We start from the raw sequence: 24,207 nt of genomic DNA on the forward strand, positions 1-24,207 counted from the left end.
AAAAATGGAACTTTGAATAAGATGAAGGCTTGGCAGTTAGATATTTATGCATTTAGGTGTTACTTTAGTAGCAATCTTGAGGGAATGGCCTGTGAGAAAATGGAGTTGTGGTTCCTTTTTAATTACTTTCTTTCCTTCACAACTTGCTTCAGCTTAGATCACGGTAGCATTACCCAGTAGGTAATGAGTATTTATTAATGCCCTCAACACAGGTATCCTAATAGAGGGATTGGTTTTTAACCCACTGTGGGTTTCAGGAGGAAAGTCAAAAATCTACTTTTCGTGGCCTCTTCGCATACTGATCCTCTTCAGACCTGATTCAGCTTAGTGGAAAAACCATAGTTCATGGTCTGAGTTAAAATGCCGTTGGGATCCAATTGACATCATCAGACCCTGATTAACATATGTCAGTTAGGACCCCTCCGGCTTCAGGCAGGTGCCTTTATCGTCTGCTCAGAAGAGCGGGTTAAAATCGAGGACGGTGGGATCCGGGGCTTTCCAGTGGGTAAGTCACCTGAGGCATTTTAACTGCACACCTGCACAGTTTACACGGGGCAGGTAGGGTTAAAATTACCTCTAAAATATTTAATTTTGCAGACAATATGAAGTTGTGTGTAGGCGGTGTGAAGGAAAACTCATTTTTGGCAGTTAACAACTGTGCAACAATCCAATAGTTTCATGGTTACCATTACTGATACTAGCTTTATTTAATTAACTGATACTAGCTTTATTTAATTAACTGAATTTAAATTCCCAGCTGCCATGGTGGGATTTAAACTCATGTCTCTGGATTACTAGTCCAGTAACATAACCATAGAAACATAGAAGATAGGAGCAGGAGTAGGCCATTCAGCCCCTCGAGCCTGCTCCACCATTCAATGAGATCATGGCTGATCATCCAAATTCAGTACCCTGTCTCTGCCTTCTCCCCATATTCATTGGTCCCTTTAGCCTTAAGAAATATATCTAACTCCTTCTTGAATATATTTAATGAATTGGCCTCCACTGCCTTCTGTGGTAGAGAATTCCACAGGTTCACCACTCTGGGTGAAGAAATTCCTCCTCATCTCTTTCTTAAATGGCTTACCCCTTATCCTTAGACTGTGACCCCTGGTCCTGGACTCCCCGGCCATCGGGAACATCCTTCCTGCATCTAGTCTGTTTAGTCCTGTTCGAATTTTATAAGTTTCAATGAGATCCCCTCTCATTCTTCTATACTCCAGCGAGTATAAGCCCAATTGACCCAATCTCTCCTCATACGTCATTCCTGCCATCCCAGGTATCAGTCTGGTGAATCTTCGCTGCACTCCCTCCATGGCAAGAACATCCTTCCTCAGATAAGGCGACCAAAACTGCACACAATACTCAAGGTGTGGTCTCACCAAGGCCCTGTACAACTGCAGCAAGACATCCTTGTTCCTGTACTTGAACCCTCTCGCTAGGAAGGCCAACATACCATTTGCCTTCTTAACCACTATGCTATTGTACCCTGGTTGAAACAGGCTGCACAAGTTTACTATGCCAGTCCTGGATTTGGCTGACTGTTACACAAAGTCTTCACAATGCACAGCCCAAGAAGGTCTAGGGCCACAAGATTTTCCAGCTGGCTGTCACTGAAATCCTATGGCCAGTCAGCACATTTCCACAAGGTAATTACTTAGAGGGAATAGCCATTTAGGTGTAACACATCAGAAATAATGAACAAACTAACAAACTTCAAAGGGCAGCACTGTGCCACTTCCAGCTACAAACAGCCACACACTATATAACAGGGGAAATGAATGCACGGCACTTGATTTGAATATTGTGCTGAGCATTTGTCATTGGTTACGATATAGCAGGAGTTCAGTGTTATGATTTTGTTTTTCTCCTTATAACTTGTATTCACAGCAAAAAGGCACTTTCCATTAGCAGACCAAGTCTTCTATGAACCAAATCATGCATCCGTTATATGTATTGTGAGTGGAAGAGCATGACACAGAACGAAGAATTACACCTTAGCCATGGCACAAAACACTGATTACAACATGGGATGTCTCCCACTTTTTCCTGCCTACTCCAAAGGCAGTAAATATCACACCCTCAAACTGTTATGTTCAGGCCAAATCTAATAGTTGGATTTATTTACTACTATGATAATTATACAGAAACAATAATAGACAGCTGGACACTAGATTGACTTACACTATACATAAATTATATCAAAACAAACACATAATTAGAATTTTTGTAGTTCTTTTTGGTAGTTTTTGACTGAGTCTCTCATGGGTATATGTAGGAGATTGACCTTATACAGACCCCTTGTTACCCCTCCCGTGGCTGATGCAGTGTGAAGCAGGGAACTGAAACCACAGGATTGCTGTTCAATTATATGCTTGCTTTTAATATAATGTTAAAGCAGACTCATTTGATAATCAAATGAATTTTTTCTCAATGGACAGGATCTTGAGATAATTGGCTGTAATTTTCCCCTAAAAACACTGGTGGGTTTGGAGCGTGGGGGCAGGTAAATTGTTAAAAATGGGATTCCTGACCTGATCCCACCTCCAACCTGCCCACTTCCAGTTTTGCCGGAGACGGGTTGGGGGGCGGGCAGTCAACCCACTGCCAGGGGGTGTTACTTTAATTTAAACATTGCAATGAGTCTGGAATCCTCTTTTTCCCCCTCCATTTTGTGTTTAACTGCCTATGGACGGGTTTCACACAATTCGTGAAACCCGGCCGTTAAACCGAGGCGGGGACTGTTGCATCCAGGAGGTAAGTGGCTTTATACCTACCTCCTGGATCCAGAGTCCCTGCCTAACCCACTCCCTGTGATCGCAGATCCCCTCACGAGGCCTCCAATCACCCCCCCCCGCCAGGCCTCCGATCCCCACCATGAGGCCTCGCCCCCCAACCCACCGAGGATGTTGAGGCCGACCACAATCCTCTCGTGGCCAGCCCTGACCCTCTTCCCCCCCCCACGCCAACCCCCGCCAATCCTCCATTCCCCCGATCCCCGGCTGACCCCCCCCGCGATCCCTGATCCCGAAACCCCCTCCCGCGATCTGCGATCCCCGATGCCAACCCCCCGACCCTCTTCCTGCGATCCCCATGCCCACCCTGGACCGACACCTCGCATCTGCAGGCCTACTCGCCTGCAGCCAGCCAGTCTCTCAATCTTGCTGGCTGCGGGCGGGAATCCGAGGCCGCACATGCAAATCAGGCCCTGCTGTTAAATTCGGCAGGGCCTGTGGGAAACCCGGCCTCCTGGGTTTCCTGCCCACCTCGGAGGCCCCCCCAACCCCCAAAATTCCAGCCAACATCTATTTTAAACAATTAAGTAAATAAGGGCCAAACAGTAGTATTTTTGTCACCCAGTGGTCTGTTTTTGACACCAGATGGCAATTCAACTCACATCCTGATTAGTTTTCATATATTATCATTGCTTTTAAATAATGTACAACCTGATTTCTCTTAGAACAAAGCTCCCTTGATGTTTTAGCCATTAGAGATAATCAATTTCGCCTATTTCCCTCAGTCTGTGGATTCACAGAAATTAGCATTTCAAAGGGGGATTGCCCAGCCAATTAGCACACTTTAACTTAATCGGTTTCTGAGTGACTGTAAAATTAAAGCTGGGCTGCCTCTTCATATATGTGGATAGTTTTGTGCATTGACCTTCCTGCTGGAACTCTTTTTCAATGATCACTAGCTGAAGTCAATTTTAAAATTACCTTTACCCTGTCTACCTAAAGTCATATAAAAATGTAATACAGATATTTTTTCTACTTGATGCAGGAAGATCACTACTTTTGTCACACCTACCATGTGATGGCAATAAATAGCATTTGAAGAACTCAGCATGAAAGTGCCTCCTAATACTGCTACTAATTCCTCATTGGATTTGCTGCCCTTTTAGTTTGTGATAACTTTGCCATCCTGGTCATCAAGCTGCATATGGAGGCTTCTTTTCAGGGCAAAGTAATGGAGCATGCATTAGCTATGTTTGCTAATTAAAAGTGTTTCCCTATTGACCTGCATGGAAGCTTGTTCAGTTCCATGTCTGATGATAGAGCTAACTTTTGAAAAGTAGAATAAGTAGTGCCAGGCATGAAAGATTCTCCCCTGCTGGGAAATTCAGCTTTAATGCTCCAAGAGTGAAGTGGAGTGCTAAATCAAGCGCTAGCCACTTCTCTTAGGGCGCTAAAGTCCGAGAGCGGGACGGTAGCGGCAGAGTGCTGAACAATGTGGAGCGCATCGCTAATGGCATCAGAGACTGCTTCCCTCACTTAAAGGGAAGGGCCAATGATGGTGCACAACCTACTTGTCGGCAGTTCTGCGTTGCTGGGCGACCTGCGCGACTGCCATTTCAGCCCCAAACACTCTCACAAAGTGGAGGGCTCGGACATCTTTCAGCAATAAAGCAGGCACAAACTTTGAGCAGGCACCAGACCGGTGCAAATAATAAAGGTTGGCCTACCTGAAAACCATTCCCTTGAATTAGTGCTCCGCAAGCAGCCAGCCGAGTTGACAACACCTCTTCCTGCCGTTGTTCACGCCCGGCGATACAGCAGGGGGCGGGAGGCAATTTCATAACGGGGCGCTGCGCACTTTATGGCATCACGATCTGCGAGACGCTAGAGGCCCAGGTGGTAAGAGTTAGAGTCAGCGCTAAACCGACGCGCCCGGCCGCTAACCCCTTCGCACCCCATTAGCGCCTCCCCAGGCGCTAACGGGAGGCGCTAACCAACCGAATTTCTCCCCCAAAGTCTTCAGCCGCCTTGTGAATGACAATGATGTTAATTCTTCATTTATACTATACTTAGTATAAATAAAATACTCTTAAATATAAAACATGTTTTTGTACAGTGAAATATATACTTGCTAAATTAATAGACTTGGATATCTTGGGTATTAATACAGCAGACAGATATTGGCAGAGTTGGGGCAAACGTGGCCCCCGGAGAAAGTTTGTTGTCTTTTTGTGTGGTCCAGAGCTGGGCACAGTGGGTATTGCTTTTGCACTGTGTGCATATTTATTTCAGTATTGTACTGCCTCTGCTTCAGTTTATGCTGCTGCAGCAGAACAGTAAATTAAAACCATTAACGTCATGCTGTTCGGGCAGGCTGAGTAAGTGTTATGCATCATGTTTCATATCCTGGCTCGGGTACAAGCTGGTCATTTCTAAAGCTGCCAATCTGTCATGATAAAAATATAAATCTAACGCTGATGCAAAGATGTTTCTATACTCAGTCTGCGTACAGTTAGTGTTAAGTATCTATTCCTCTTAAAAACTAATCCATTTCGTTAATTGTTTATATCTGCTAACGAGTGTGAAGCAACTCTTCAACTTTAAATGATATATAAGAAAGCATGGAAGAAATAGAGGTCATTTGGCCCATTAAGTGCTCTCCTTTCAGAAGCATTTACAATCAACCTTATCATGGATTTTACCCTAATCATTTAATATTTTGGAGGGAAGTTCTGTATAAATACTTCCTGATTCCCAAAGATAATTTAATGTGACATGGAGCTTGATGCCCTATGTAATACTTTTGCACTGACTGCATATCTACTTCATCTTAATGCCTTTGCTATGTCAAAATCCATCCAGGAATCCACTATTCGACTGCTGTCCTTCACTTGCAACAGTCCCTGCCCCCAGGTCCTAACAGTATAAGAATCATCAGGAGCAGCCTAAAGCTAGGCTTAGAAAATACAATCCCAGATCTTTTCTGATGGTGTTAATCAACATAACTGGTTTTGTTTGGAGTCTAGTCCACATTTTCACGACAGTGGAAGGGAACAGTTTTCTTCTAATCACTAGTCTCGCTTGAAGCTTATTAATTGTAATGTTGCTTGAGGCTGGTTAATTTAAATTTGGAGCTTTAAAATAACAAAACAGTTGTGATATAATCAATGATCGGAAAGTTCAAAGGCACACATGAAAGGCTGCAACTACCCATAATGCTGTTGGAGAAGAGTCAGTCAAAATGTGGAAGTGCATAGTGGGTAATGTCTGGCTGCTTCTTCCCCTCTTTCCGCCCCCCCCCCCCGCTCCCCCCCACCTCACCCAGTCCTTTACAGTATTTGGAGAACAATACTCTTTTCCTTTGAAATCTAAACTCCTCACAATATAAGATGATTTTTAATTGGAGCAAGGAAAGAATATGCTCTCGGTTGTCCTTTAAGACAAACACAGTATTAGATTCTGATAGGGTAATGTGCAGTTTTGTTCTTTTCCAAAGAGGACTTTTCTATTTGTTAGGATTTTAAACTTTTGGTAACACAAGAATTATTTTTACTGTGTAAAGTGTACAAATTAAAATTGGTTAAAAAAAAAGCACGGTCTGTATGATGGATCAAAGGAGAAATTTCTTCACTCAGAGGGCTGTGGATGCTCAGTTGATGAGTATATTCAAGACTGAGATCGATAGATTTTTGGACACTAAGGGGATCGAGGGATATGGGGATAGGTCAGGAAAGTGGAGTTGATGTCGAGGATCAGCCATGACCTTATTGAATGGTGGAGCAGGCTCGAGGGGCCGAATGGCCTATTCCTGTCCTATTCCTTGTGTTCTTATTAAGGGAAATGCATTGTGTTCTGTAGCACTGAGAGGAATAGTCCAGGAAGGAATTGGGCTCAATCCATAGTGTAGGCTGAGTTTTCTTATCCAAGTTGGTGTAGCAGTGGAAGTCCTACATTGGGATTTAGCAACCCTGAGACATGGAGATGGAAAATTGGCCCAGATTCACACTCCTGATCTTTATGCACTGATCCCTGTTGTAAATTTGAGTTGTGTTTACAACAGGTGAGGACAGGCCTGGGCTCAGCTGTCATGTCCTTCATGATCAAATGTCCTGCTGACATTCAAGCGGCAGTTAAACTCTCTCTTTCACATCAAAATGAATTGGCTTTGAGTCCACATCAACACAAAGGTGGCAGTAAAATTGGGATCAGTTCCTGAGCTAATGCCCAAATACAACTATAGTCAAGGAAGCTATCTTACAATAGTTTGAGTTTGCATGAGCTGCAGGATATTTCGAGTCTGGTGTAAAGCAAATTTACAAAAAAAAACATACAGTCCTTTGGAATGTTCTTAATGTTACAAAAGAATAGACAGTCTTGCCCATTCCCACCTAACACAAAAAAAAGATAGCACTCCAGGACATGGCATTTTGTGGATACAACCAAGTATGCTGAGTATTTCCAGCATTTTCTGTTGTTATTTCAGATTTCCAGCATCCGCAGTATTTTGCTATTGTGTATGCTTACAAATTGCTCTTTTGTAGCTGATTTTACTGTGACTTGGACAGATGCACAGTTAGCAGTATAACTCTGATCTGCCAGCTGCACGTTGCACATCACAGATGCTGGCCCGAGTCTGGTAGCTGTGCTGTAACAACAGCCTCACTGTCCAGGCTCACATAGAGGAATAATCACTTGGGCAAGGCAACAGAGCGCTGCCATTACCCTCAAACAATAGTTCAGTATGAGTTGGTATCTCCAGGAAAGGAGAAAAAGGGGAAATAATTGGATAGAAAAGCAAAGAAAATAAACAGCTCCCTAGTGTAGTTATAAGCCTTCATTCCATATTTTGTTCCAGCTGCAGTCATTCAGTTAGGTAGATGATTAGCACAGGACTTCAGCGAAGGTGGGAGCTCAGAGTGGCTGAGCGGGCTACAATAATGACCAGCAGAATATCCAAACAGAACTGTGCCTTGTTTTCTTTATATTCCACAGAAAAAATATGTACTTACCACTAATAAGGGGAGAAATTTGGTGGCAACCCCTTTGAGGCTCTAACTTCGCTGGGGCGCTAATGAGTTAGCACCCCTGTGCCGTAAATTCATTGGTAGTGCCCCAAGCAGGAGGTGGGGCGCTACTGGAGGCGCTCCCCCTCCTGCTTGGGGCGCTACCAGTGAATTTTGTGGCACTACGTGCATCAGTGCCACGCGTGTCGGCACGCAGCGCCGCGGTATTACAGGCCTCCCTCCCCTGATTAAAGGGGAGGGGCCTAGCATTGCGCGCACCGGGGCCATGCTGGACCACCGGGGAGCGGAGTGCTGGGAAAGCAGCCCAATACTCAAGAGGACTGCCAGGCTGACCGATCGCGGCCGGCACCCCGAAGAAAAAAGGGAAAGGGGAAGGGGCAGGTGCTGGCAGTCAGCCAGCAAAAAAATGGCCACCCCACACCTGCCCTTTAACTTGCGCCGCTGCAGCTGCAAAAACGCTATCCTGACCCTGTCGGACATATCGTCCAGTGATAGGTCAGGGGGCGCAACCGAAGTTTGCAGCCGGGGCGCGAGCGGGGCGCTGCGCACGGCAATGACATCATCGCCGGTTACCGCCGCCGCTAACCTCATGCTGAATTTCGCAGGAGGTGTTAGGGACTTTGCGCTGCTGGGGGTTCTAACGGGAGGCGCAAAGCAACCCAATTTTTCCCCCGTAGTGTCTTTAATGTGGGTGGAATATGGTGGAGCATTAAGATAGGAGATGGACTAGCTAATAAGATAGAATAGAAATTATAAGGAGTTAAAATTGCTCATGTTTTTAAAAAAGCTGTTCAAAAGCAGTAAACATTTTGTAGTAGGGAAATAGACTTCAGATGCGGTAACTAATCTTCTGATGAGCCCAGAAGGTATAGGGTAGAGTTCATAGGTTAAATAAGGAACAGCCCTTAGCTCTAAGTACCCTGATTTAAAAGTGACAACAGCTGTGAATGTCAAAACAAAGCCAGAAATGCCTGTGTGCCGTGATCACTAAATAAAGGTTTGTTTTGCCTGGAATAACTGTGGAGTCTATATCAAAAATCTCATGCTATAAACATTCACACATCCAGTGGGACATTCCAGGCATCTGAACACTTCCATTGGCCTCCCTCCAGCAGAGGTTACAAGCCAGAACCACAGCAGGTCCTCTTGTAGCATGCCGAGATAGATTTGAGGCTCTACTGGGGAGCTGATCTTCCTTTTCCTGCACCCCATAAGGACCATAAGTTTAGGTGCACAGCATGTGCAGTCCTGCAATGCTTTACCCAGTTTAAAGAAAGCATCTGGTCTGCATCAAACTGAAAGAGCAGCTTGATTTGAGACTTTTTTGGGGAGGAGAGGAAGTGTACCTCACAGTTAAGTATCTTCCAGTTTAGACCACGATTGTGAATAGGGCTGAATTGTCCTAGAAATCTTCCTATAGCCGAGTCCATTCCTCGCTGAAAGAAAAGCGCTTATTTGATTTGATTTTTCCCTCGGGCTTTGGTGCTGTCATTATTCAAAAGAAGTTGATATCTGAATACATATGAAAGCTCCATCATTCATCTTTAGTATAGAGTGAAAGGCCATGCTGATACATTGATGGTGCAGAGTAATGGGAGTATGCTGGAAAGAATCTTATTATGAGAGATTTTGACTGCTCAATAAATCTCTGGGCTTTGTTTTACAAGCTTCCATTCATAGTGCAGCAAGTGATGTATTTGGAATCAAATATGTTGTCACCTTTAAATCTTTCTGTAATTTTGGAAGTGAGCATTTGAAGTTACAGTGGCACTTTTCAAACAGTTTACATTTTGCAACATCATATCTAAGCTCAGTTGATCGTTTACTGATGGTCCCATTAATACATCAGCTAAAATGTTGAGAGGACAATCCAACATAATCCTGCACTTCATTTTAGGAAGGAACTTTGCAGCTTTTTTATAACTCTTTTTGATCACAATCCCTTGGCAGTGATTAATAAGCAACAACTGTAGAGTCCCGGAGCCAACAATTAAAGGTTAATTCAGCATTGTAGCCAACTGACATTGTAATTGTTTTTAAACAGAAGGCTGGGAGAAAATTAAAAAGTATTTACTTTTACCTTAAAGCAACAACGTAACAAGGAGCAGTTTGTTTCTAATTATTTGCATTTTTCATTGGTTGCTACACTGCTCCTCCCTGTAATTTATTCTGAGGGTTCACTGCCTTCCCACTTCTTGTCTGCTGACTTTCAGCTTCATCTCTCAGTGGTAGTTACTTTGCCAATCATGGAATATTTGTAAGAAAGGGATTTGATTGCAGTTGACAAGATGATTATACGGTATCATTAGCTGGTCAGTTTCCCTTCCTACCATCAATTTAAAAGTCTGAAACTGGTGTTGCAGCCAAACTAGTGTGAAAGTCTGTCACCCAGATTCCGAGAACAATGAATAGTATTGCATTATATTAGTTTACAAAATGCATGACATTGGTGGAGTACATTTTGATGTCTGAAATTGACAGCAATGATACATAAGCGCTCATCCATTGTCATGTAAATATAATTTGCAGGTTCTTTAAAAAAACCTCCCTATATTAAAATTGTTGATATTTAATCTTGAAATCTTTATTTTGTTTTCCAAAGGCAACTGTGCAAGAGCCCAGCGTTTCTTTAAGGTGTCACCCTTGGCTCAGTGGTAGCACTCTTGCCTCTGAGTCGAGAAGGTTGTGGGTTCAAGCCCCACTCCAGGGATTTCAGCACATAATCTAGTGCTGCACTGTCTTTCAGATGAGATGTTAAATCGAGGGCCCATCTGCCCTCTCAGGTGGACGTGAAAGATCCCATGGCACTATTTAAAGAAGAGCAAGGGTGATTTCTCAGTGTCCTGGCCAATATTTATCCCTCAGCCAGCATCACTAAAATAGATTATCTGGTCATTTATTTCATTGCTGTTTGTGGGATCTTGCTGTGCACAAACAGGCTGCTTTATTTCCTACATTACAATAGTGACTACACTTCAACAACAACAACTTGTATTTATATTGCGCCTTTAACGTAGTAAAACGTCCCAAGGCGCTTCACAGGAGTATTAGAAGACAAAAAATTTGACACCGCGCCACATAAGGAGAAATTAGGACAGGTGACCAAAAGCTTGGTCGAAGAGGTAAGTTTTCAGGAGCATCTTAAAGGAGGAAAGAGAGGTAGAGAGGTTTAGGCAGGGAATTCCAGAGCTTAGGGCCTAGGCAACAGAAGGCACGGCCACCAATGGTTGACCGATTATAATCAGGGATGTTCAAGAGAGCAGAATTAGAGGAGCGCAGATATCTCGGGGAGTTGTGGGGCTGAAGGAGATTACAGAGATAGGGAGGGGCGAGGCCATGGAGGGATTTGAAAACAAGGATGAGAATTTTGAAATCGAGGCGTTGCTTAACCGGGAGCCAATGTAGGTCAGCGAGCACAGGGGTGATGGGTGAACGGGACTTGGTGCGAGTTGGGATATGGGCAGCCGAGTTTCGGATGTTCTCAAGTTTACGTAAGGTAGAATGTGGGAGGCCAGCCAGGAGTGCGTTGGAATAGTCAAGCCTAGAGGTAACAAAGGCATAGATGAGGGTTTCAGCAGCAGGTGAGCTGAGGCGGGGCGGAGACGGGCGATGTTACAGAGGTGGAAATAGGCGGTCTTAGTTATGCTTCAGATATGTGGTCGGAAGCTCATTTCAGGGTCAAATATGACACCAAGGTTGCGAACAGTGTGGTTCAGCCTCAGACAGTTGCCAGGGAGAGGGATGGAATCAGTGGCGTCAATATTTAGTTGGAGGAAATTTCTGCTCATTCAGTACTGGAGTTCGGACAAGCAGTCTGACAATTTAGAGACTGTGGAGTCAAAAAATGATGGCTGGTATGGGGAAGGAAGGACCAATCAAAAGGGGAGAATTAAAACAAACCAATTATGTAACAATAAATACACAGTTACACAGTAAGCAATGATAAAGAGTGTTTATTGGGCTCTTCATTAATGAACCTGATGTATCCCTGTGGTTACTCCATCAACCAACATTGTCCAGATAAGGTTACTCTATTGGCCTTTAGAATAGTCAGAACAGTGTGAGGTTTTATAATTAAATGAGCTCAAGTTGTAAGAAATGTCAATTTTTCTCTTCCCTCTTTCTGCTGATTTTCTTCTTAGACCCTGCTCTCCTGAAAATGCTGGCTCATGCTGCCATATGATTGCACAGACGTTGGCAGATTCCTTCTACCTGCTCAAGTGGCCATTTTTCTTGTGTGAGCCTGGACAGTGAGTATTGGTTGGCTACTCAAAGCATGGGGCGGGCATCACACCCGAGCCCGATCCTGTCACCTGCCCGAATTCTTCTCCCAATCCGGATCGGTGTCTGAATTTCCACCCCCACCTGGTGAAGTGCCGTGGGATGTTTCACTGTGTTAAAGGTGTCGCCTTTGTTCAAATTGTTGACGTCGTCCTCGCTGTTGTTGTTATTATCCTTAACTGACATTGCCACAATTATACATCCAGTAAGTGAAAGACGGCTCCCCAGATAATTTTGCTCTCCCTACCATGGGAGTGCTGAAGACAGTTGTAAAGCTGCCCTGGCGGAGATCAGTCAGCTGAGCACACATCAGGGACCTATCTGATCTGTAAGGCTCAATATCACACACATAACACACTTGCCCGCCCTGAGCCCTTCATTATTTTAATTATTAAATTGTTCTGTTTCAGCGTCATAAAGTCATCTGTAGTTGATCCGGAAATAAATAAAATTAACAAAGAACATTGCAAATTTCCTGGGGCCTTTGGTGCTCGCACTCATTACTGTTTGAAATGTTCCTTTGTGATATTTTTAACATGACTCTCTAAAGAAGTGAACTGTAATTATATTGCACTGGCCCTGATTTTCCCTGCTAGTATAAAAGGACTTCTCTAGTTATCAGCTGTGCCTGTTTTTCCCTCACTGATTGGTTGAAATAGTATGAAGCACATGCAGCTCCAGTAGCAACAGGGAGTTTTACCTGGCAGTATGACTCCTGCAGAATGCATTAAGGCCAGGCAAGGCGGGGGGGGGGGGAAACAAGAAATCAGGACTCTTTTAAAAATCCAGAACCTCTTCCACAGAAATATTCCAAATGCTTGACGTGCTACACATTAGTTTGTTCAACTTGATTTACTACAGTCATTGATGTGCATCATGCAAAACTTTGAAGGACTATCAAGTTATTAAATTAATTTCAAAATTATGACGGGTTTTGATAGAGTAGATAGGGAGAAACTGTTTCCACTGGCAGGAGGGTCGGTAATCAGAGGACGCAGATTTAAGATAATTGGCAAAAGAACCAGAGGGCAGATGAGGAGAATCTTTTTTTAACGCAGCGAGTTGTTGTGATCTGGAATATGCTGCTTGAAAGGATGCAATAGTAACGTTCAAAAGGGAATTAGATATGTACATAAAAAGGAAAGATTTGCAGGGCTATGGGGAAAGAGCAGGGGATTGGGACGAATCAGATAATTTTTTCACAGGCGCAATGGGATGAATCCTTCTGTGCTGTCTGATTCTATTGAAAATAGATTGCTCTTTCACCAAACACAATAATATTCCATTGTTCCAAACCACTTCTTTATCAAATGCTTTAGCTCCTCCGATGTCTCATAAACCTCATAATAGTCCACATCAGTATAGAATTCAAATGTTTTTCTACCTTCTTCACAGTCTGGCACTCAAATGTTTAATGTTTGCTCTGGCTTTCAGTGCACACTGACACATAGGCTATTTGTTCACCGTAATTAGAAACAGAGGTGGAAGCTGAGTCTCACCCTTGGTTGACTGAGGCTGGCTTTCCCTCACAAACATTCCTTGGAATCTGGTTACAGTTATATTGCTAAACAACGTGATTTCTAGGAAAGTGCCTGACCTCTCATTGTGGAGCAGTTTGATAACACGACAAAACAAGCGAACAATGGGGCCCACAGAATTCTCTCCATCACTTTCTAATACTGCATTTCTACACAAAGGAAGCAAAAATTTTGTTGGAAACTTAGCGCGGACTTAGTAACAATCAATTTATCGCTGCCTAATATTGTGAGAAGCCGTCTTTGTTTTTTTCAATGATTGTTTTCCAATGTATTATTTTAAGGCTGTGGTTATACTCAGACCAGAAACTTTTTTGAGTTTTGCGTGGTTGGCAAACTTGAGTTATAGTGCAGTCATGCAAAGCCCAAGCTGATGTGGAGTCAATCTCATAGCTCTGACCCGAGGATATTTTGGGTGACCTCACAGCCACATTACTTGACACAGTTCGCAATGATGCAAAGCTGAAAATGTTTCAGCTCAGCACAAAACGTATTATTCTGATAATATGAAAATAATATTTGCATTTAGGTTACATTTTATCGCATCACAACATTTCTAAAGCAGAATTTACAACCTAAGACCTTAAAGGGGCATTGCTACCTGAGTTAAAGGGGTAGATTTTCCCGAACCTGTCGGGAAGAAGGCGGGACTTCAACTTTCAGGTTTTTGACCCGCCTACATCAACGTCCGGCCATTTTCCCTTGGTTGGCCTTTAGAGCCCGCCCAGCGGGCTCAGCAGGCCAATTAAGGGCCACCCGGCAACAGGTGACGTCACAGACTGCAATTTCATCTGTCAAGAGTTCTTGACAGATGAAATAGAGTCATAGAGTTATACAGCACGGATAGAGGCCCTTTGGCCCATCGTGTCCGCGCCGGCTATCAAGCCCTGTCTGATCTAATCCCATATTCCAGCATTTGGTCCGTAGCCTTGTATGCTATGGCATTTCAAGTGCTCATCCAAATGCTTCTTAAATGTTGTGAGGGTTCCTGCCTCCACAACCCTTTCAGGCAGTGAGTTCCAGACTCCAACCACCCTCTGGGTGAAAAAGTTCTTCCTCAAATCCCCTCTAAACCTCCCGCCCTTTACCTTGAATCTATGCCCCCTAGTTATTGACCCCTCTACTAAGGGAAAAAGCTCCTCAGCATCCATCCTATCTATGCCCCTCATAATTTTGTACACCTCAATCATGTCCCCCCTCAGCCCCCTCTGCTCCAAGGAAAACAAACCCAATCTGCCCAGTCTCTCTTCATAGCTGAAGCGCTCCAGCCCCGGTAACATCCTGGTGAACCTCCTCTGCACCCTCTCCAACGCGATCACATCCTTCCTGTAGTGTGGCGACCAGAACTGCACACAGTATTCCAGCTGTGGCCTAACCAGTGTTTTATACAGTTCCATCATAACCTCCTTGCTCTTATATTCAATGCCTCGGCTAATGAAGGCAAGTATCCCATATGCCTTTTTTACCACCTTATCCACCTGTTCCGCCGCCTTCAGGGATCTGTGTACTTGCACACCCAGATCCCTCTGACCCTCCGTCTTGCCTAGGGTCTTACCATTCATTGTGTATTCCCTTGCCTTGTTAGTCCCCCCAAAGTGCATCACCTCGCACTTTTCCGGGTTAAATTCCATTTGCCACTGTTCCGCCCATCTGACCAACCCATCTATATCGTCCTGCAGACTGAGGCTACCCTCCTCACTATTTACCACCCTACCAATTTTTGTATCATCCGCGAACTTACTGATCATACCTTTTACATTCATATCCAAGTCATTAATGTAGACCACAAACAGCAAGGGACCCAGCACTGATCCCTGTGGTACCCCACTGGCCACAGGCTTCCAGTCACAAAAACAACCTTCGACCATCACCCTCTGCCTTCTGTCACTAAGCCAGTTTTGTATCCAATGTGCCAAGGCACCCTGGATTCCATGGGCTCTTACCTTCTTGACCAGTCTCCTGTGCGGGACTTTATCGAAGGCCTTACTGAAATCCATATATACCACATCCACTGCGTTACCCTCATCCACACACCTAGTCACCCCCTCAAAAAATTCAATCAAATTAGTCAGACATGATCTTCCCTTGACAAAGCCATGTTGACTATCCCTGATTAATCCTTGCCTCTCCAAGTAGAGACAAATTTTGTCCCTCAGAATTTTTTCCAATAATTTTCCTACCACTGATGTTAGGCTCACTGGCCTGTAGTTCCCCGGTTTTTCCCTACTTCCCTTCTTGAATAATGGTACTACATTAGCGGTTCTCCAGTCCTCTGGCACATCCCCTGTGGCCAGAGAGGCCCTGAATATGTGTGTTAGAGCCCCCGCAATCTCTTCCTTTGCCTCACACAGCAGCCTGGGATACATTTCATCCGGGCCTGGGGATTTATCCATTTTTAGGCCAGCTAAAACCGCCAATACCTCCTCCCTCTCGATGTGAATATGTTCGAGCATATCACAGTCCCCCCGCCCTATTTCTATGTCTACATCGTCCTTCTCCATAGTGAAAACAGATGCAAAAAATTAATTTAGAACCCCTCCTACATCTTCCGGCTCCACACACAGATTGCCACTTTTGTCCCTAGTGGGCCCTATTTTTTCCCTAGTTATCCTCTTACCCTTAATATACTTATAAAACATCTTAGGATTTTCCTTTATTTTGCTCGCCAGTGTTATTTCATGGCCCCTCCTTGATCTCCTAATTTTTTTTTAAGTATCCCCCTGCACTTTTTGTACTCCTCTAGGGCTTCCTCCATCTTTAGCCTTTTGTATCTGCCAAAAGCCCTCCTTTTTTTCCTAATCCATTCTCGTATATCCCCTGACATCCAAGGTTCCCTGTGGTTTTTGGAACCACCCTTGACCTTTACGGGAACATGTTGCCATTGTATGATCCCAATCTCCCTTCTGAAAGCCTCCCATTGCTCTGATGCGGATTTTCCTACAAGTAGCTGATCCCAGTCCATTTTGGCCAGATCCTGCCTTATCCTATTAAAATCGGCCTTCCCCCAATTTAGAACCTTTATTTCCGGCCCATCCCTGTCCTTTTCCATGACCACCTTAAATCTTACCATATTATGGTCACTGTCACCAAAGTGCTCACCTACTAGCACTTTTTCCACTTGGCCGGCCACATTCCCTAGAATTAGGTCCAGTACCGCCCCCTCTCTTGTAGGACTTTCTACATGCTGGCTCAAAAAGCTCTCCTGGATGCACTTTAAGAATTCTACACCCTCTGAGCCTTTCACACTCTGACTATCCCAGTTAATATTGGGGAAGTTGAAATCCCCCATTATTATTACCCTATTATTTGCACATTCCTCTGAGATTTGCCTACATATCTGTTCCTCTATCTCCCCCTGACTGTTTGGAGGCCTATAGTACACTCCTAGCAAAGTGCTTGCCCCCTTTTTGTTTTTAAGCACCACCCATATGGCCTCATTAGAGGAACCTGCTAATATATCATCCCTCTTTACTGCAGTAATTGACTCCTTAATTAATATTGCGACACCCCCTCCTCTTATACCACCCCTCTGTCTTGCCTGAAGATTCTGTACCCCGGAATATTGAGCTGCCAGTCTTGCCCCTCCCTCAACCATGTCTCCGTGATAGCAACAATATCATACTCCCATGTGTTTATCAACACCTTCAGTTCATCCACCTTACTTGCAAGACTCCTTGCATTAAAATAGATGCCATCCAGCCTTGCCCTTATATATTTGCCCTGTCTACCAAGCTGACTTGTTTTTTTCTCTATAATTGGCAGCACATCACCCCCTATTTCAGCTCCCCTCTGTATCCCATCCCCCTGCCAAGTTAGTTTAAATATCAGTGTTTCACAGCTGTTTGAAGCTGTGCAACACTGACGGTCTGAGTTCTACCATGAGTCATCCTGCACAGACTCAGTTAGAACTCTCAGCAGCACTCAAAGCTGCAGGCTGTCACTTTTCACAGATCGCAGCCGTTCAGCTTTAAGTGCCGGCTGAGTGATGGGCTCCCGATGGCTACAGGAAGAAAGGCTGTTAAGGTAAGTACAGGTAAGTAAAAGTTCTTTACACACTTTAGACACACCAAACACACTTACCTTTGCACTCATGCACCCATCACTCACCTGAGCGCTGACATTGCGACCCTTCCAACTCCTTCAACCCGACGGCCCGCCTGCTCTAACCTGGCGTGGTTTGGAGCCATCGGGAAACCCACACGAAACCCCTCAAAATAGGGATTAGGCTAAAAACTGCCTGTTAACTACTTGTTAACAGGCAGTTAATTGGCACTAATCCCTTCCCGCCTGGTTTCGGCGGGTCCCAGTGCGGGGCGGGTGCCTGCCGCCCCTGAAACTTACGTGGGGCGGGGTTTTGGGCAGGATGGTGTCGGGACCCCCGAATTCGGGTTTTTCCCCCCCACATGCCTGAAACCCCGCCTGATGGCTCGAGGAAAATCTAGCCCAAAGTGTCTCACGAGACACTTTACAGAATTTCATAGACCATGGGGGAAAAATTCAGTGTCACCCCTCTTGGGGCGCCATTATCGGCTGTGCGCAAAGTTTAGCGCCTGGCGCTAATTATCGCCTCCGACGGCAAACTTGGCTTTTATCGCCCCCAGAGATGATTGGAGCACTAAATTAGGCGCTTCACACCTGTCTTAAGACACAAAGGCCGAGGAGCGAGGCGCTACCTCAGAGCGCTGGTGAAGCAAGGAAGGGCAAATCAAAATGAACCTGCAAAATGCTGCTCAGTACCCAAAACTCCTTCACACAGCGTTGAATCTCTCCAGAAGTCTCTCTCTCTCTCTCTCTCAGAATGCGTGGTGCAAAAATGTCACCAACAAAAAAAGGCAGGAAGCGGTCGCCTTTAAATAGTGCTCCCCCAGTCCCTTTCTGACTGCAAAACGCTCCCCTCAACCTGTCGTTGCTAGCGGCAGGCAGTAAGGCAGGGGGCGCCACTCAATATCCGGTCCGGGGTGCTACCGGGGCGTTGCGCACTCGACTGACGTCACGATTTGCCGGCGCAGGAGATCATGGCGGCAGTGTTTAGCGCCGCCGCAAAATGTCTAGTTAATTTCACGAGCGGCGCAAGCACCGCCACGCCCAGACGCTAGTTGCTTTACGCCCCATTAGCGCCCTCTTAAGGCGCTAACAGGAGGCACAAACAACTGAATTTTTCCCCCCATGTCTGTGACAGTGCAGTTGAATATCGACGAGACATCAAGGCCTCGATTTTAACTCCTGGGTAGGAATGCGTCAAAGCGAGCCGCAGGCCCGTCTGGGAGCCTAGCTGGGCGGCTCAGCCGATTTTAATGACCGGGCCTCATTAACGTGCTGCTTGCTGGCTTCCTGACCAAAATAGCTGGGAAGTCGGTGGGAAGTGCCTGCCCGGCTGTTAAATTCGATCAGCAGGAGGCTGTCGTCGGGGACCCTGGGGCACTGTCCTTATCACAAGGTAACTACTCTGGGAGGGGAATCCGGTTAGGGGAGGAGGGAGGAAGTGGGGGGCAGGGCAGGCCCAAGGTCATCTTGTGGGGCTGGGAGGAGCATTCCTGCTTCTGCTGGCCCACAAGGAAACTAAACAAAACATTTAAGAACTTGCCTTACTGGATTCCGCCAGGCAGGGGGAAATTAAAATCGATCCCCTTATGTTTGTGAATTGTACATTTAAAAGCACAAAGTAAAAGTGTTGGCATGGAAAACATAAGGCACATATTTATCCTACATCATTCGGGTCACTGTGTCAGCTTTTACAGTGGCACAGACTGAACCGGAAACAGTGGCATCCTACAATACTCTGCAACCTGTTGCCCCTTTAAGCAATCCAATATATAATTGCTTTGTTCAGCAGGCTGGTTCATCTATTGCTCACCACACTGAAGGTATTGGGATAATTAGTGAATGGGAGAAGCAGCTTCCTCCTGGACTTTGCTCTTTTTTCTGAAGACTCACGCACAACTTGTTCCATGTCTTTTGATCTGAATATTTAGACCGTATTTTTAGAATGTCACTGGGGTCACTTTAGCGCCAAAGGTATCATTCAGATTTCATCCTTTTGTTTATAAATCAATGAAATACTAAAACTCCACAGCTTTCCAGAGAATTCCAGAGCTTAGGGCCTAGGCAGCTGAAGCCACAGCTGGTAATGGTGGGCGATGAAAATCAGGGAAGCGCAAGAGGCCAGAATGATACATTTACTCTTTATACATTATTTAATATTTAGAATACATTTGAAGCAGAAGAAGATACAGAACAATGGAGACAGAGCAAGGTAATGGGATTAGTTTTGGTCGGCAAAGACACAATGGATGCAATTGCCTTCCTCTATGCTGTTGATGTCCATGCGTCCTTATATTTAAAGCTTGCAGTAACCTAAGCTTCAACTTGTTCAACTTCTAATCATTGTTTCTGGGGTTGAACGGTAGTAGGAGCAAATCTTTCATTTCTTTCAAGATATAACACTTTATGCTTTTTTTTTTACCCATTGGCATTCAGTGACAATCTCAATTGTAATACTTTGTATAATTGATTCTGGGTAATGCAAATCTGATAATCTCAAAAAGATGTAGGTTGTGGCCTAAAAGTTGTTCCCATTATAGGGGTTGCTTCGTGGACCATAAATTCAGTCATCTCCATTTATACATTGGTAGTATTCCAAAGTATTACTGTATTCTCACCTTACGATCTGACTATAGAATCTAATAGTTACATTCTGTGCCGTTCTCCTGGAAAGACAACTGTAAAAAGACAGTATTTTATAAAATGAATGCTGGTGGTTGCTTTAAACACAGAGAAACTTGTAGGATTTGTGCAAAGGTACCAACAGGTGACAGATCTCTCCTGGTCAAATGCCTGCTCCGAAACTTTGGTTTAGAAATAGATGGTTAACTCTGTGTTCCTGTGTATAAGACGGGGAAAAATTCAGTTAGTTAGCGGCTCTCGTTAGCACCTGGCGGGGGCGCTAATGGGGCACTGATGTAGTAGCGCAGGGGCAAGGCAAATCCAGCACTGCACGCCAAATCCACCCCCCCCCCCATAGCGCTGCCACTACGAGTTACCGTCGGGGATCTCAGCACCAGGCAGATCATGAGATCAGTGAACGTGCAATGCTCACTGAGCGCCTGATCTGCAAAATTCATTGTCGCCCCCCCCCCTGCCTTGTCGCCTCTCCCAGACAGCGACAGGGAGAAGAGGTGTCAAGCAGGCAGATGCCGGCTCCAGGGGCACTGCTTAAAGAGATCATGAGTAATGAGTCACAGCTGTCAAGTTAGTGCTGTTTCATTGCTTTCTTGTCAGTTTGACATTGTGCAACAGTTGAATTCAGTCATTTAAAGGTTGTTTAGGAGTATTGTGGCTACTAACAATTAGTTACATTTATTCTCACAACATACAAAGTACTACACTTGGTTACATTAATAGGGGCTGTACTGGTAGCAATGATGAGCTTGAGGTTCTGCAGCATCAAAGAACCTCCCCTTTAAGAACTGGAAAGAGCCTGTGGCAATGATGACTTGTGATTAGACTACACCTGATATTGGTCAGTGCTTCGAGTTTAACGCCACTGAGCTAGGCCATTAGCACTTGATTTAGTGTTCCAATCTTTTGTGTGTAATGAGACTTAATTCCTGCTCAGGAAGAGAGGAAAAAGAGTGGGAGAGCAATAGTGGTAGGGGATTCTATCGTAAGGGGAACAGATAGGCGTTTCTGTGGCCGTAGACGTGACTCCAGGATGGTTTGTTGCCTCCCTGGTGCCAGGGTCAAGGATGTCACTGAACGGCTGCAGGGAATTCTGAAGGGGGAGGGTGAACAGGCAGAGGTCGTGGTTCACATTGGGACCAACGACATAGGTAGGAAGAGGGATGAGGTCCTGCAGCAAGAATTTAGGGAGCTAGGTAGCAGATTAAAGAGTAGGACCTCAAAGGTTGTAATCTCTGGATTACTCCCGGTGCCATGTGCTAGTGAGTATAGGAATAGGAGGATAGAGCAGATGAATGCGTGGCTAAAGAGTTGGTGCAGGAGGGAGGGCTTTAATTTCCTGGATCACTGGGCCTGCTTCTGGGGAAGGTGGGACGTGTACAAGTCAGACGGGTTGCACCTGAACCAGAGCGGGACAAATATCCTTGTGGGGAGGTTTGCTAGCACTGTTCGGGGGGGTTTAAACTAAAATGGCAGGGGGTTGGGAACCTGAGCAGGGAGACAGAGGAAAGGAAAACAGGGATAAAAGCAAAAGATAGGAAGGAGAAAAACAAAAGTGGCAGTCAGAGAAATCAATGGTTTAAATCAAACGTGGCCACAGTAAATAATAATTCTAATAGGTCTAAGAGCGTTAAAAAAACAAGCCTGAAGGCTTTGTGTCTTAATGCGAGGAGCATTTGTAATAAGGTGGATGAATTGGCTGCGCAAATAGAGGTAAATGAATATGATTTGGTTGGGATTACGGAAACATGGCTCAAGGATGGCCAAGACTGGGAACTCAACATCCAGGGGTATTCGATATTCAGGAAAGATAGGCAAAAGGAAAGGGAGGTGGGTAGCATTACTGGTTAAAGAAGGGATTAATACAATTGTAATGAAGGATATTAGCTCTGATGATGTGGAATCTGTATGGGTAGAATTGAGAAATACTAAGGGGAAAAAAACATTAGTGGGAGTAGTATATAGACCTCCAAACAGTAAGGCGGAGGTTGGGGATGGCATTAAAAGGGAAGTTAAAGAAGCGTGCAATAAGGGCACAGCAGTCATCATGGGTGACTTTAATCTACATATAGATTGGGCCAACCAAATTAGTAACAATACTGTGGAGGAGGAATTCCTGGAGTGTTTACGGGATGGTTTCCTGGACCAATATGTCGAGGAACCAACCAGAGATCAGGCCATCTTAGACTGGGTATTATGTAACGAGAAAGGATTAATTAGCAATCTTGTTGTACGAGGCCCCTTGGGTTGGAGCGATCATAATATGATCGAATTCTTCATTAAGATGGAGAATGAAGTAGTTGACTCAGAGACAAGGGTCCTCAATTTAAATAAAGGAAACTACGATGGTCTGAGGAGCGAGTTGGGTAGGATTGATTGGGGAATGGCACTCAAAGGGTTGACTGTGGATAGGCAATGGCAAACATTCAAAGACCGAATGGATGAGCTACAGAAATTGTTCATCCCAGTTTGGCATAAAAATAAAACAAAAAAGGTGACTCAACCGTGGTTAACAAGGGAAATTAGGGATAGCATAAGATCCAAGGAGAGGACATATAAATTGGCTAGAAAAAGCAATAATCCTGAGGATTGGGAGCAGTTTAAGATTCAACAAAGGAGGACAAAGGGATTAATTAAGAAAGGGAAAATAGAATATGAGAGTAAGCTACCAGGGAACATAAAAACTGACTGTAAAAGCTTTTATAGATATGTGAAGAGAAAAAGATTGGTGAAGTCAAGCGTAGGTCCCTTACAGTCAGAATCAGGGGAATTTATAATGGGAAACAAGGAATTGGGGACCAACTAAATACATACTTTGGTTCTGTCTTCACAAAGGAGGACACAAATAACCTCTTAGAGATGCCGGGGAACATAGGGTCTGATGAAAGGGAGGAACTGAAAGAAATCAGTATTTGTAGGGAAATGGCGTTAGGAAAATTGATGGGACTGAAGGCCGATAAATCCCCAGGGCCTGATGGTCTACATCCCAGGGTACTTAAAGAAGTGGCCCTAGAGATAGTAGATGCATTGCTGGTCATCTTCCAGAACTCGATAGACTCTGGAACGGTACCCATGGATTGGAGGGTAGCTAATGTTACCTCACTATTCAAAAAAGGTGGTAGAGAAAAAGCGGGACATCGGTAGTGGGGAAAATGTTAGAGTCCATTACAAAAGATGTAATAGCAGAGCACTTGGAAAGGAGTGACAGGATCAGACAAAGTCAACATGGATTTACAAAAGGTAAATCATGCTTGACTAATCTACTGGAATTTTTTGAGGATGTAACTGGTAAAATAGATAAGGGAGAACCAGTGGATGTGGTGTATTTGGACTTTCAGAAGGCTTTCGATAAGGTCCCACACAAGAGATTAGCGTGCAAAATTAAGGCACATGGGATTGGGGGCAAGGTATTGACTTGGATAGAGAACTGGTTGGCGGACAGAAAGCAAAGAGTTGGAATAAACGGGTCGTTTTCCGAGTGGCAGGCAGTGACTAGTGGGGTACCGCAAGGATCGGTCCTAGGACCCCAGCTGTTCACAATATATATTAATGATCTGGACAAGGGAATTGGATGTAATATCTCCAAATTTGCAGACGACACAAAGCTGGGTGGGAGGGTAAGCTGTGAGGAGGATGTCGTGAAACTCCAGTACGATTTGGACAGGTTGGGTGATTGGGCAGAAACATGGCAAATGCACTATAATGTGGATAAATGTGAGGTTATCCACTTTGGTGGCAAAAACAGGAAGGCAGATTATTATTTGAATGGCAATAGATTGGGAGAAGGGGAAGTGCAAAGAGACCTGGGTGTTATTGTGCACCAGTCGCTGAAGGTAAGCATGCAGGTGCAGCAGGCGGTTAAGAAGGCAAATGGTATGTTGGCCTTCGTAGCAAGAGGGTTCGAGTACAGGAACAAGGATGTCTTGCTACAGTTGTACAGGGCCTTGGTGAGAC

General features: G+C 44.7%; 1 protein-coding gene across 2 annotated transcripts in view; it reads left to right on the forward strand.

Annotated features, from left to right (window-relative positions):
- Positions 1 to 24,207, forward strand: part of ablim1b (actin binding LIM protein 1b) — a 468,612-nt gene that overhangs the window by 71,948 nt on the left and 372,457 nt on the right. The window contains exon 2 of one of the 2 annotated variants that reach the window (XM_085994431.1): positions 11,902 to 12,009. The exons of the other annotated variant lie outside the window; for it this stretch is intronic. Coding sequence (XP_085850557.1) covers position 12,009 — 1 coding nt within the window. The 5' untranslated portion in view covers positions 11,902 to 12,008. The remainder of the gene's footprint in view (positions 1 to 11,901; positions 12,010 to 24,207) is intronic. 2 annotated transcript variants of the gene reach the window in all.

This window comes from Somniosus microcephalus, chromosome 8 (genome assembly GCF_052327205.1).
Source record: "Somniosus microcephalus isolate GS21.2 chromosome 8, FLI_Smic_1.0, whole genome shotgun sequence".
Lineage (NCBI taxonomy): Eukaryota > Metazoa > Chordata > Chondrichthyes > Squaliformes > Somniosidae > Somniosus > Somniosus microcephalus.